This window comes from Lycium barbarum, chromosome 11, assembly GCF_019175385.1.
Source record: "Lycium barbarum isolate Lr01 chromosome 11, ASM1917538v2, whole genome shotgun sequence".
NCBI classification, from domain to species: Eukaryota; Viridiplantae; Streptophyta; class Magnoliopsida; order Solanales; family Solanaceae; genus Lycium; species Lycium barbarum.
In genome coordinates this window covers 8,008,660-8,024,205 of record NC_083347.1, presented here as the reverse complement: position 1 = coordinate 8,024,205, position 15,546 = coordinate 8,008,660, and the positions used below count along the sequence as shown (strand labels likewise).

General features: G+C 35.4%; 1 protein-coding gene across 4 annotated transcripts; it reads left to right on the top strand.

The window, feature by feature from the left end:
- The first annotated feature begins 5,747 nt into the window (after window positions 1-5,747).
- LOC132616962 (large ribosomal subunit protein eL20z-like) lies at window positions 5,748-13,668 on the top strand. Of its 4 annotated transcripts, none has more exons than XM_060331765.1 (6): window positions 5,748-6,143; window positions 8,940-9,035; window positions 9,165-9,488; window positions 10,672-10,744; window positions 11,383-11,500; window positions 13,336-13,668. In XM_060331765.1, exons 3-6 carry the CDS (start codon window positions 9,275-9,277, stop codon window positions 13,381-13,383), a joined length of 453 nt encoding a protein of 150 aa, XP_060187748.1. In that variant the 5' UTR covers window positions 5,748-6,143; window positions 8,940-9,035; window positions 9,165-9,274; the 3' UTR covers window positions 13,384-13,668. The 4 variants fall into 4 exon arrangements, with proteins under 4 accessions (XP_060187748.1, XP_060187750.1, XP_060187749.1 ...); XM_060331767.1 differs by having other exon boundaries at window positions 8,829-9,035; XM_060331766.1 differs by having other exon boundaries at window positions 8,829-9,488.
- The last annotated feature ends 1,878 nt before the right edge of the window (window positions 13,669-15,546 follow it).

The following is a 15,546-nucleotide window of genomic DNA, read 5'->3' as shown; positions in this document are numbered from 1 at the left end:
CACACAATGTCGTTGAATCCGCCCGATAACAAGAATTGGTACATGGACACCGGAGCCACATCTCATATGACCAACTCCCAAGGTACTCTCTCGTCTTATTATCAATTGAGCAAAAATAATGTAATTGTTGTTGGTAATGGTAACATGATTCCAATTCGTGGTTATGGTCATACATCCCTTCAACAAAATCCCTCTTTAAAACTGAAAAATGTCTTACATGCACCTAAACTCATCAAAAACCTTATTTTCGTTCGTAAATTTACTATCGATAATATGGTTTCTGTTGAATTTGATCCTTTTGGTTTTTATGTAAAGGACTTACGGACGGGGAGAAAACTCATGAGATGTGAGAGTTCGGGTGATCTTTATCCATTCTTCAAAAAATTTCGAGCCATCTCGTCTTCCGCACCATCTGCTTTTAGTGTCATCTCTCCTCATATATGGCACTCCCATTTAGGTCATCCAGGGGATGTTATTCTTAGTTTTTTTACGTAGTAGTAATTTGATTGAATGTAATAAGGCTCGAAACAATGTTTGTCATTCTTGCCCTCTGGGGAAATTAATTAAATTGCCTTTTTATGACTCTCTTTCAACTACTACTATGCCCTTTGATATTGTTCACAGTGATTTATGGACTCCACCTATTCTTAGCTCTTCATGTCACAGATATTATGTTTTATTTCTTGACAATTACACTAATTTTCTTTGGACTTTTCCCATCAAAACAAAGTCCCAAGTTTATAATTGCTTCTTGTCTTTCCGGACTTTCATTCGCACTCAGTTTGAAAGAAATCAAAACCTTTCAATGTGACAACGAGCGTGAATTTGACAATGGTCCTTTTCATAAGTTTTGTGAACAAAACGAGATGCTTTTCCGCTTTTCTTGTCCCCACACTTCCCTCCAAAATGGTAAGGCGGAACGAAAAATTAAATCCATCAATAATATTGTTCGTACACTCCTTGCCTATGCATCTATGCCCCCCTCCTATTGGCATCACGCCTTGGCTATGGCAACATACCTCCACAATATTCTCCCTTCTAAACTTTTAGCATATAAGACACCCACTCACATTCTTTATCAAAAGAATCCATCCTACTTTCATCTCCGAGTCTTTGGCTGTCTATGCTTTCCTCTCTTTCCCTCCACACAAATTCATAAGTTGCAGTCTAGGTCCACTCTGTGTGCCTTCCTAGGATATCCTTCCAATCATCGGGGGTACATATGCTATGACTTAGCAAGCCGAAAAATAATCATAGCCCGGCATGTGTGGTTTGATGAAAATTCCTTTCCATTTTCACAAATAAATACTCCATCTCCTACCTCATATGAATTTTTGGATGATGATAATTCCCTATTAAGAATCCAATTGTTGCATGACCGGGCTACTGCTCCGCCAATGCAGCCCCCTCCCTCTCGTGCAACCCACCACCCGACCCCCCCACCTCCTCTCCGTCATCGTCGACTGCCCAACAGTCCACCTCCACTGCCCCAGCTGCCCGCCAGCCCCTTCAACCTACTGCCACTGCCCCCACGGCAGTCCCCCCGCTGCCGACCCCTCCCTCTCCCACGCTGCCCCACCACGGCAGCAGCACCCTCCCTGCCAGCCCCCCACCCGTCCATCACATGACTACACGTAGTCAACATGGGATTTTTAAGCCGAACTTGAAATACCATAATCAAGCCTTAAGTGTCACCAACAATTCCATCTCACCCATTCCTCGAAATCCCGTTAGTGCACTTAATGACCCGAATTGGAAAAATGCTATGCAAGATGAATATAATGCTCTTATTGATAGTGAGACTTGGGAGTTGGTCCCTCGTCCTCCAAATGCTAATATTATTCGGTCTTTATGGATTTTTCGGCATAAAAAGAAATCTGATGGTTCTTTTGAGAGGCATAAAGCCCGTCTTGTAGGTGATGGCAGGTCTCAACGGGAAGGTGTTGATTGTGATGAGACTTTAAGTCCGGTGGTCAAGCTGGCAACTATCCGTGTGGTTCTTACTATTGCTTTATCTCACTCTTGGCTCATTCACCAGCTTGATGTAAATAATGCTTTCTTACATGGCAATTTGAATGAGACCGTCTATATGTATCAGCCTCTGGGATTCCGGGATCTAGCTCGTCCTGATCATGTCTGTCTCTTACGTAAGTCTCTTTATGGTTTGAAACAGGCACCACGGGCTTGGTATCAGCGTTTTGCTGAATATGTGGCAACCATTGGTTTCTCGCATAGTACATCTGACAACTCTCTCTTCACTTATTGTCGTGGAAAAGATATTGCTTACATTTTATTATATGTGGATGATATTATTCTAACTGCATCTTCAGACTCTCTCAGACTCGGTATTATGCCCAAGTTAGCTACGGAATTTGCAATGAAAGACTTGGGTCCGTTGAGCTATTTTTTGGGAATTGCTGTCTCCCGAGACAAAAATAGTCTCTTTATGTCTCAGAGTTCTTATGCAGAGGATATTCTTGACCGAGCAGGCATGTCACAGTGTAAGCCTTGCCCCACTCCTGTTGACACAAAAGGCAAACTCAGCGCTTCTTCAAGCGCCCCGAATGAGGATCCTACGAAGTATCGTCGTCTGACAGGTGCTTTGCAATACTTGACATTCACTCGGCCTGACATATCATACGCCGTCCAACAGGTTTGCTTGTTTATGCATGACCCTAAAGTCCAGCATATGGAAGCATTAAAACGCATTTTGCGTTATATTCGAGGTACGATTTACTTTGGCACACATTTATACAAGTCTTTTCTCCAGTGACTACTATCATATACAGATGTTGATTGGGGAGGATGTCTAGACACTCGACGCTCCACATCGGGTTATTGTGTCTATCTTGGGGATAACTTGATTTCTTGGTCTTCCAAGCGCCAACCTACTCTATCTAAATCAAGTGCTGAAGCAGAATACCGAGGGGTTGCTAATGTTGTCTCTGAGTCTTGTTGGATTCGTAATCTATTGCTTGAACTCAATTGTCTTATTCGCAACTTTGGTCTATTGTGATAATGTGAGTGTCATTTACTTGTCTGGAAATCCGGTACAACATCAACGTACCAAGCATATTGAAATGGACATTCATTTTGTTCGTGAAAAGGTTAGACGAGGCGAAGTTCGCGTCCTACATGTTCCATCCCGTTATCAGATTGCTGACATCTTCACCAAACGTCTTCCGCGCATACTATTTGATGATTTTCGGGACAGTCTAACCGTTCGTAAACCTCCCGCTTCGACTGCGGGGGTTTGTTAGATTATGTAATTATTTAGTCAAACATATTTTGTAATCTTCTATTTTAGGATAGCATATGTTAGAATTATTTAGTCAAATTAGTTCCTAATTTGTAGCCTACAATTAGGTTGTAAATCATGTATATCAACCCATTCAAGGGAACAGAATAATCAAGGAAAACATTCTCTTACAGATATTACTCCGGTGTGATATTATTATTTTACAACAAAAACTAATTTGTCTCTTTTGCCACGTAAACTAATGAATTGAAATCTTACTTTCTGATTTAGAGTGGACAAGTTCTAAGGAGGAGGTGTCGGATGTTTCTGTTGAAATTAATAAAATTGAAAAAGATTTTGGAGAATGAGAGATGTCTTTCAGCCTTCCATTTTTTTTTTTTGCACTAAAAAAATACTACTGTATTATTATATTTAATAAAGCGAGATTACATTAGGGGTAGCTATACTGAGGACCCCACTTAGCTAGATAATGTACATGACTTAGTAGATACTTTAAGGGGTCGTTTGGTTTAAGGTATAAGCTGGGTTATCCCAGCACTAATTTTTATACCATGTTTGGTATAAGGTATAAATTAGTGCTGGGATAAATTTATACCTTATACCAAACATGGTATAAAAATTAGTGCTGGGATAACCCAGCGTATACCTTCTTAACCCACTTATACTGGGATTATTTTATATCATCTTTTAGATGGTATAAAATAATCCCAATAGATGGGATAAATTAGTCCCGGGATTATAATCCCGGGACTAATGAGTCCTTAAACCAAACGACCCCTAAGCCTCCCATTACTTTATGAAAATGATGACTTTTGCGAGATGTTGAGAGGGTTAAATGGGTATAAAATATGGGTTAGCTGGTTAAATGAGTTTAAGTTGGGTTGAGTTAAATGGATTGATTGAGTTAAATAAATTTATGATTAACAAAATAAAATTGTATGTGACGTGGCATGCCAAGTTGCCAACTAGTAGAGAAGAAGAGCTTTTTATGTTTACTATATTATGATGAAAATAGTGATAGTCGAGTGATATTCTAATCCTAAAAGAAATAAAATTGATATTAATAGACAACTCTTTGGATTACCTTTTTGGAAATTTACTCTTATTCTTTAGTAGGAAAAGTGGAAAACAAATGGATTCTATTCATTGGACAACAAACATTAGCAAATGAAATTTACTACTCCCTCCGTTCACTTTTACTTATCCATTATTTTTAAAATAGATTTTCATTTTTACTTGTCATTTTTCACATATTAAGATAAGACAATATCTTTTTTCCTGTTTTATCCATAATATTAATTACTAACTTTAAATTATTTTTTAAATTTAATAAAAATATGCATCAATTAATATGGATGCATTAATAAATTATGTACTTCATTTATTATTTTTTAAATAGCGTGAAAAATTTAAAATAGACAAATAAAAATAAACGGAGGGAGTACTAGCGATTATCGTCTCTTGTCTTGTTTTGTTGGATATTAAAAAATCAAAGATAAATTGATAACATTACGTTTCCCAAGGGGAATCTTATCCAATAGAAGAACCACAAGAGTAAACTTGTCAAATAAATTGATGTTCCGAAAGAAGTACTCCCTCCGTTTTCAATTTATATGAACTCATTTGATTGACATGACATTTAAGAAAGAGATTTTTTTTTTAAATTTGTGATTCAAAATAAGCCTTAAAAATTTGTGTGGCTGTAAATTATTCATAAAGTGAATTTATTTTCAAATTAAGAAAGAAATCATTCATTTTAATACGGATGAAAAAGAAAATAAGTTCAAAAAAATTGAAAATGAGAAAATATTAGTTAAAGATAGATTTTAAGTTACTGTTTCCATTCCTTTTCCTTAGTTTCTCGATTTGTCAAAGTCAACAAGTAAAGGAGAAATTTATTGTTAGTCTATGTACAAATGGGACGGATGGAGTGCATACTAACGACGTAAATCTTTGTTCACTCAGTATATTTTAATCAGTGTAGCTACAGTTAAGGTTACGGGTTTAACATAACTCAATAATTTTGGCTCACATACCGTGTTTGTGTTAAGAAATTCAAATAATTTATTCATAACTCATTGAACAAAAGAATTACCGTCCAATTCATAAATTTAAAATTATAGATCCGCCTATAAATTTAACCAACTATTATAAAAAGCTGGTTCTTTTAATTAAGTTATCAATTAAATACTCTCTCCGGTCACGTTTCGCTTCTCGATAGTCAATTTGATTAATCTTCGAAACTAAATTGAATTAAATTAATTTAATTTTTTAAAATTAAATTTAGATGTCAAAAAAATGTACGAAAAATACTATAAATCGCAATTCTTCTCATATTAACACGATGAAAAATATATCTAAAAATGCTAGTCAAAGTCACGTTAGTTTGACTCCTCAGAAAAACTAAACCTCACAACTAAAAGTGAACTTAGGAAATAATATTTTTATTTTTATTAAATATTTATCAGTAATTATGGCAAGTATTTGCGAGTACACTTTAGCCATTAGGCTTAAATCCCAAGTTAAGTAGGATTTCAGACTTAATTAGCAGTGTGATTAAGGCTCTAAGCTATGCTAAAAATGGAGGCCAATGAGACCAGCCCTCAATTAATGACGTCACTCTTCTGGTAACTGAAATCCCAAAGACAATAATCATCATCGAAATCAACAACCTTAAACAAGTGTTGTGTCTTCTTTATTACGGTTCTTGAATTTAAACATTGATATAACCGACAGTAACATAAGCAGATGTTCAATGATTTAAACCCCAATTAGCTTCTCTAATTATAGTCCTAAACTTGTTTTTCGTCAGCTATTTGAGAAGGAATCGTCGACATATACTTACCTTCTTGCTGATGCTTTACACCCCCAAAAGCCTGCTCTGGTAAATTTATTTATTTGTTTTATGTTTCTGTTAATATCTTGTAATGATCTGATTTTTTTTTTTTTTTTTTTTTGATTTGATCTTTGGTGTGTGCAATTTGGGGTTATTGGGTTATGAGGGATGTAATTAGCTAACAAATTTTCTGCCATGCTTAAATGTTACTATAATTCATGCCTTTGCTAGTTTAGTTTACTGATACTAATATTAACAACAACAACTAACATACCCGGTGTAATCCCAAAAGTGGGGGCTGGGGAGGGTAGGATGCACGCAGACCTTACTCCTATCTTTGTTGGGGTAGAGAGGCTGTTTTCGGTAGATCCTCGGCTACTGATACTAATATTGAAGCTGCTTTTCTGTAATAAATCTGAACTTTGGTGAAAAGCTGAGTATAAAAGCATGATAGATACGTGAGACCTGAATACGTTTTTTTAACTTTAGACATGAGCACACCAGAAGTGCCAGACATGAAGGGACATTCCCTTGCATAGCTTACTGTCGTATGAAGTCTTAATTCTTGTATCTTAAACGTGGAGTGTAAAGCTCTAACATGGGCATGATATGGGTACGAAAGGCACGAGTAGAGTACATCTGGGCATTAGTACCATATAGTACATGAATTACTCTGAAATTGGAATTGTTATACCCTTAAAACTCGCTATTCGATCTAGAACTTTATCTCATAACATGATTACCTAGTACTTGATCTCAACATCATGACAAAATCACATTCTACGCACCTTATCAGATGATCTCCCCCTTAGTTCAAAAGCTGACGTTTAAAGCCTGTGGATCTCTTGAGTTAGCGATAAGTGGTCATCTAGTGGTTCTGTCAATTTCCTCTAACATACTGACGACTCATTTCTTCGGCTTACTTTAAGCAAGTCTTACTTACTGGGAAAACTGGATTACTTAAATGAACGGGTTTCTAAGTACATAACTGACATACTAGCTTTGTCAGTCTTGAGGAAAACTCTTTTCTGATAACCCTTAAAGGCTCTTCTTCTGTAGCTTGCTCTCTTATTGCTTAGATGATTTTCTCCTTTCACTAATTTCTATACCTTAAATTTAACTTAAACCCTTTGGGTTCTAACACGCCTTCGGTGTATTCAGACAGTTACCCACTTAGTAGTGCTAACTCGACTAAGTAACTCAAATCGTACTTCTACTAACTCTGCTGAAAATTTCTAATTCACTGTATCTATTCAAACTTACTTGCTATGCTTCTGTTAATCACTTGGTAGCATCATATTCTCTAATTCTTCTCTGAGTACTAAAGTGAAGCATAAGGTTATTTCTAACTTTTCCTCCTTATGTGACTCTATTCTGGGGTTGTATACTATCTTTCTGAACTATAGACATGGATCACACTTAGGGAAATTTCATCTGTCTTAAACAAGGAATTGGATCAACTAATCCCAAACTCTCTATACACTTTCAAAATTTATATCATACTATACACCAGGGATAAATATTTAATCACATAACCTAAGAGAGAATTGTCATATCTTTTATCTCGTAGTAATATCTGCTTCTTTTAGTAGCTTACTAACGTCATACTCTCTAGGTCTGATCTGAATAAGCTGAAATAATTTAAAACTAACCCTACAAAAATTTATATCGTCTGCTCGTGGTTTTCTTATCGCATCAGTCCCTTCTTAGTCATGTGCATAGATCATATGACAAAAATATATATATATATCCTTAAAAAAAGTCGAGACTTTCTAGTATTACAGGTGATTGGCTCTTAGTCTATTTCCTACTTAAAACTACCGTGGACAATTTATGCCTGCTGCGGTTAACTTCATAACATCCTACCTCGTGGGGTCTTAAATATGAACCATCACCCTTATACAGTAGCTCCATGGTTAGATAATCCAAATAAACTTATTCTGTAAGGTATATAACCTATGTATACTGCCATGCCGAAACTTGTTTTTAAAAGGGTATTATCACCTGATAAACACACCATGCACTATTTGGTAAGTCTTGGGTCTCAAATGTTCCTTCTCGCCGCTTATGCATTCGATACGTTTAGAATTCGATGGAAAGAGAATGTTACTTACTGCTCTAAGCTTCATGACACGAGTTAGAATAATTCCTGATGCGTCTATCGGAGAGAAACACATCGATAACGACTAGCTTTACATCTTCCTCATCCATTGAGACTAGGCGTATTCGGTAGAATGGGAAACAAACATGAGTTCGAGTGATTTCTGAGAACACAGCTCTATTGCACGATCTAGAGTTGAAAGAAGTGAGACAATCTTAAATGTCTTGGTGGTCAACTGTTTATATGTGTGGGCGCCACACACATATAAAAGTGACCCCACTGGACACGGTTTCATAGACTCCCTAAGACACTTGAACCTATGGCTCTGATACCAAGCTTTGTCACGCCCCGAACCATGGCCTGGGCGTAACACGGCACTCGGGCCTTGCTTGCATGTGTCCGAGCGTACCTCATGGCTTGCTTGTCAACATGGGCATCAAAACAACATAATCTATATGATGCAATTTAAATGAATCAAGAAAATCTAATTTGCGGAATAAAGTCTTGAAATTTTCTCATAGCATAAAATATCATGAAAACATAATAGTCTGCAAACATGAAAGCACAACTGACTCTGTGAACTAACATCTGTCTATGAAACCTCTAAAACATGTCTGAATACTAACTGTCAGGACATGGCCCTGGACTACCATAAACTGAATACTAATGCAGACTCCATGTTGAACCCCGAGAGGAGTGGGGCTCACCAATAAGCTGATAACTGAAGTGATCCTACTGCGTAGGTGTATGCTCCTGAAAATCGGTATCTACACCGTGAAGTGCAGACCCCGGGCAAAGGGACGTTAGTACATGGTGAATAGTACTAGTATGTAAAACCTGTTGAAACCTATGTTGCTCGGACTCTCCAAAAATGATATCGCACCCGTGTCGGATCCTTCAAAAATGCACTACTTTTGGAGGATCCGACACGCACCCGTGTCCATTTTTGAAGAGTCCGAGTAACATAGGCTGAAACGAAGAACATGGCACAACATAGATATAGGACATGAACTGAAACTGAATGTAACTTGAACATGAGCATGCAACGTGAGTAAGTTGAAAACTCCAAGTTTCAATTATGAGTGAAGAAGGCAAGGATAGTCATCATCACCATCATGGTCACCATGGCCATCATCACCATGAGGTACACCAATCACCACCACCACCAGCAACTGAATATGGTACTTTTGGACAACCTCCTTTGCCGGTAGCCGGTTTCCCTCAACCAGTTCCTCCACCAGGGGCACTTGAACCTGCTGAATACTATGCTCGTGGTTATCAAGCTGTTCCAGGTAGCCCCTTTTGTCCTCATCTCATAGTAATTCACAATGAATAGTTGGCTTAATTAATTTCTTGAAATGCATTTGTTTTGATTTTGGATGAAAAGTTTGTGTCTTTTTGCAATATTTAGTTGAGTTGTGTTGAAAAGTTTGTGTCTTTTTGCAACTTTTTGTTGAATTGTGCCGAGAATTTTGCAACATTCAGTTGAATTATGTCGAAAAGTTTGTACCTTGCGCAACATTAAGTTGATTTGCTGAAAAGTTTGTGTCTTTTTGCAAGATTCAGTTGAATTATGTTGAAAAGTTTTGTGTCTTTTGCAACATTCAGCTGAATTATATTGAAAAATTTGTATTGTTTGCAACATTCAGTTGAATTATGTTAAATATATCAATTAGTAGTTGGAAGTCTTTTTTAGATTTAGCTAGATAAGTTGGATTATTGATTTGTTCTATGACTTCTACTACTAAAAAATCACTATTTTCCCATTGAATTTTTCACTGAAAATGTTCGGTGGCTATTCCCACTAAATGTCTGTGAGAAAAACCTAAATAGTAGTGTTTTCACACGGATAAATTAGGAAGTTTCCCAGCATTTCAATGGGAACCTGTTTCCCACCATGCGTTTTCCCAGTGAGCTGGTTTGGTGGGAATGATGTGGAAAAATCATAATTTATAGCACAAATTTCCCACTGAATGTCTGTGGGAAATACCTTTGTTTCTAGTAGTGTTCCAAATTTCAGAATTCTCGATAAGCGGCACTCTCTGCACACTGCTTCACATTCTTCCATATTAGATCGAGGATTTAAACTTGATAGGTTCAACCTTTACGTTCTCACCATTAAATCCTTTTCAATTATGGATTGACATTATAATATTTGTTGAGATTTGAGTGATTTTACACATCTATATTTATGCTTCGTGTAAGAAGTGCTGGTTGAATTGAAGCCGTTAATTGTACAGTACATCCGCCTTTGAATAAATGCATTAGCCTCCCTAAGTTACCGTTTTGTCATTTTTGTCCTGAAAATGATAGTGATGAGAATTGTGTGCAACATGTAAAGAGTTTAAATTTTCGGGATTATAATTGTTCTGTTTGGTCGTTTACTAAGTTCTGGCATTTGGGTCATAAACTGTTAATCGTTTGTTAGAACTGTTGGCACTTCAGATTTTGTTGGGTCATTGTCTTGTATTTTAGGTAATATTGATGAGAGTGGAGCTGTGATAGAGCCTCCCCTTCCTTGCTGCGGTATTGGTCTTGGCTGGTTCATGTAAGTTCCCTATTTTCTTTACCCTCAAAGACTAAATGTCCACATGTTGAGTCTAAAATTCACTTTTGCTAACACTTCCTTTAAACTTGTGAAGCTTTATACCAATGTTTATTCAAAGATAACATAATTGAGGGAGCACTAAATCCCGTTGAGTATCATCACAAGTTTTAGGTGGCTTGAAATTATCTAGTGGTGAAAAAGCTATAACGGGGCTTATTTTCCTCTTTTCTTCTATTTTCTCTAAAGCCTCACTAATCACCAGTGAACTTGGTATTCTTCAATTACACCTTTGCATCCCACCAGGAACAAAAAGGAAGAAAAGAAAAAAGATACTTCTGAACAAAGATTTTGTTGAAAGCTGTTTCATCTATAGGAAGGACAAAAACAAAAATTACTCGGGCATAATGATGATTGACTCAAAGGCTTCTGTTAAACTTCTTAGTCAAAAATGTTGAAGTTTAGCAAACAGTTTCTTTGATAGAGGTTAGGGAAAAGGTTCGTCTTTCAGGTGTTACTTGATTAACTTATGAAGTACTATATATTTATGATACCTGTCATGCTGCAGTTTGACCTTATGCTTTTAAAGGATGCCTGGAATACAATGAAGTGAGAATTCTATTTTTTTTTCTTTCTTGAAGGTTCATTACTGGTTTCTTTCTTGCTGCCATCCCTTGGTATGTTGCTGCATTTATCCTGCTTGCCACCAGAGCAGTTGATAATCGAGAGAAACCAGGATATGTTTTATGCACCATTGCTGTAAGTGATATCTTTCTTTTCTTTCCTTTTGGTGGTGTTCTCGACTTGTCTTTCATTTCTAACAAGTTGTTCCTCACGGAATGAACAGGCCTATAAGCAGAGGCGAATTTATGTAGTAAAATTGGGTCACGCGAACCCATGATCACTCGACTAAACTCGATATATTATGTAAATAATTCTGAAAATATATCTAATATTAACTAAAGGAACACATGGTCAAATCAGACTGAGTGCTTGCACTGGTTAGAGGACGAGTTTAATTCCCCAAGGTTGGGGGATTGAACCCGACCTGCTGCACTAATTCGTCTTTTCTATTTATTTCTAAGCATCCTGCATTCTCGACATCCCAAAAAGATTATAACCAAAGTAATTAAGCAACTTTTACTGTCTAAAAACGCTCTTTAATGGTAGGCATTTGACTCTTACTTAGAAATGTAAATATGATTTCAGTAGGTTTACATATCAGTATTTCTGTTGGTTGCATAGTAAGAATCTAAATGAAGATATATGATATTAAAATTAAACAAATACATAATAGTGTAAACAATATTGGAGGAGGTCAATTTACTGCAATTAAAATATTTAGTTAAATCATCTTTCAAACTAAATCATTGACGATCATTATACTTAAACAACTACTAATATTATTATAGGGACACTTAAAAAATTATGCTTAAATTCACACACGAAAAATGGAAGTTGAATTAGAATAGTATTACTATTTTATCTAATACGAAATCAAAATGCAGGGTTTTAATATAAAATGCTCTATTCCCAGGGTACCTAAATTATAATATTATTTCTTTTATCGTTCATAATCTAAATATATTATCCAAACCAAATTTATAGCTTGTTTGGCCAAAATTTTTAAACTGGTTTATTTTGAAAAGTATTTCTTGTCAAAAATTAGTTTATGATATTTTTAATTTGTGTTTGGCTAAACAATTTGAAAAGTACAGTTGTTAATGTTAGAGCAATCATTTTTAGTTTGTCCACGGTTCCAAAAGTGTTTATGGGTTAAAACTACTTTTTTCAGCTTCTGCAAAAATAGTTTCTGCTACTACTCAAAAGCTTTTAAATTTTTTCTTAAAGCTTGACCAAACACCTTGATTATCTAAAATTAGCACTTTTTTTTTTAAATATTAAAAAAAAAAAAATCATTTGACTTCCCAAAAGCTTTGTCAAATATGCTATTAGCAATACGCGTGTCACGTGTGTATTTTTATATGATCTCAATCATAATTTTTTATTATACATATGCGTGTTGCGCGTGTAGCTTATCTCAATAGGTGAACCCATCCTCTTGAAATCCTGGATTCGCCTCTGCCTATAAGGTCATGGTTAATTGCATAAGTTTGCAGGTTATTGTTGAAACTCTGTGTGCTCTAAATTTTTTTACTGTTATGGGTTATCCTGATTTATAACTATCACTAGATTGTTAAGGGGACAACAATGATTCATAGATTAGTAATTGGAGATGTGAATTGAAAAAAATCATCATTCTTCTTCTAGAGTTCATAGCAGGAAATAAACAGGTTCAATTACAGTAGACATGTTATAGGTACAGAATTTCAAGATCAGTACATTCCATGTGCTGAGACAAAAGAAAGACCATTACACTCTAGGCATGTCCAAGCTTACTGAATTATGATCACTGCTTAGAGTTAAAATAAGAGTGATTTTGCATAAATTCAAGATTCATTTAAGAATTTTGTCAATGAAATGGCACGCGGCTGGTATCATGCTGATTAATCAGAATGTCATCATCTAATATACTAATATGATAAACTTTTTTAGATATATTTTTTGTATCTAATACTGTTGCGTGTTTGCAGGTTGTTCTCGCTACAATTGCTATCGTATTTGGTTTAACAAAGATTTAACCAGCAAGTGGGGATCAATCTGTGTGGAATACTCATATGTGTGCCCGCTAGGTGGCTTGATTAATGCGCATTTATTCAGAAGATGTCTGTACAAAAATTGTCTATTTTAGATATATGCTTCCTATATTTGATGAAACCATCCAAAACTCATGATATCGTTTGTGTAAGATTTGCTTATGAGAGTGACTGCTTTAAACATGGGAATAGTATGCATTTGTCCTGGGAGAAATCAAGTAACACAGTTGTTGTATATTGCGCGAAAAGGCACAAAAGTTTCTTTTTATCTACGCTGTCTTCTGTAACTCTAGGAAGGAAAACTAACTAGGAGTACCAATTGTAAGATTCTAAATTACCATTCTACTCATTACAAAAAGAAATGATAAATATTGCAATTTGCAGAGGTTAAAAACTTCCGCTATTTGCTGTCATGGCAGTTGAGTAAACCCTGCAGTAACCATCACATCAATTTGCAGCAGATTAATGCGGAGGTTTGCGGAACCATCGTGACAGCAAACACTGGAGGTTTTATGGAAGCATTGTAGAGTACTCTAGAATATCCTTAGAAGGTTAAAGGCATAGTGTGCTTCGATGTGTTTATGGTACAGTTGGATGTATATATCATGAACATGACATGCCCTTAAATTATAACAAGGGATTCCTGGGGCTAACAAGAGTCGTGGCAGACCAATATGGGGTAAGTTCCATGGCTGGATAGGGCATTTAGTCCATGTTGCCATTCCTGCATTCAAAGGAGAGTACGTTCGGGGGAGTAATTTCTTACATGTATTACTGCATCAGTGCATCCCTCAAGTGCATTACATGGTCTAGGAATTAGTGACTTAACCATTCAGTAACTTTGGCACCGGCGGTTTCCAAAATGAGGACTATCGCGTAAATTCAATTTTTAATAATAAAAAAAAAACGAAATTAGCAAGGGGAAGGAAGAGTAAGGTACTTGAACATAGAAGGATTCTATGTGAATGCTAGAATCCTTATATGGTTAATGGACTCTCTCTTGTGAGATTAACCGGTTTAGTCCCCCTTTTCTTCACCTTTTGTAATTGGTGTCTGTATTAAGTGGTTAGGTATTAAGCAACCACCGTTGTACTCTTTGTTTATATACTATACTATGGCCCGTGCTACTGTGTAAGTTTAACTGGCTATTTATTGATATTTCTGTCTCAATTTATGTGACGCATTTTCCTTTTTAGTCAGTCTAAAAAAGAATGATATAATTCTATATTTAGTAACAATATGACTTCAGACTTTCCTTTTATCCTTAATGAGATGAAATCTTCTTTTTTTTTACGTTTTCTTTTTGGTAAAGTAATCAAAAGATGAAGTCTTCTTTTTATTCTTAAATTCTGTAACAAGTCAAATCACTTCACATAAATTGGGACAAAAAAAACATTATATTTGACATGAATATATAGAAAGAATAGCTAATTATTACACATTATTTAATAATGAATTATATTTAACCCACATAAAGGTAAAATTTTATCTGTATTGAACGTTTATATCGAGTGAATAAATACTTCCTTAGTTCCTTTTTACCTGGCCCAGGTTGATTTGTCGAAAAGTATTATTAGGGGTTTATTTTACTAAATTAACCTTATTAATTATGTTTTGAAAATTTAAGTTTAACTATTAATACTTCATGTAGTTACTTAATAATAAGAATACTATTGAAAGAAATATAAAAATCTCTCTTGATTTGCTAAAATAAACAGATAAAAGAAAATTCTACTTTTAGTATAAGGCCAAATAAAAAAGGAAAACAGGGTGTATATAACATGTATTTATACATAAATAACATTTATTTATACATAAACTTTTAATAGTTAATCTCAATTAATTAATATGAATTATCACCTTATTAAATTATTTAACTATAATAAATTTACAAATTTGATATAAACCTGAGTATAGATATGTATTTAGCCTTCATGAGATTCAATGTTTTATGTAAACCTGAGTGTAGATATGTACTTATCCTTCATGAGATTCAAATGGAAATATATGGAGGAAATTAGACTAAATCATACGTGTCGGCTTGAAGTTCAATGACCCCACCATATTTATGACGTGACATTTCATCGTAGGGTATAATATGTAAATTAACGGAAAAGGATCGGTTTTTTCTGAAGTTATTGATGTCGT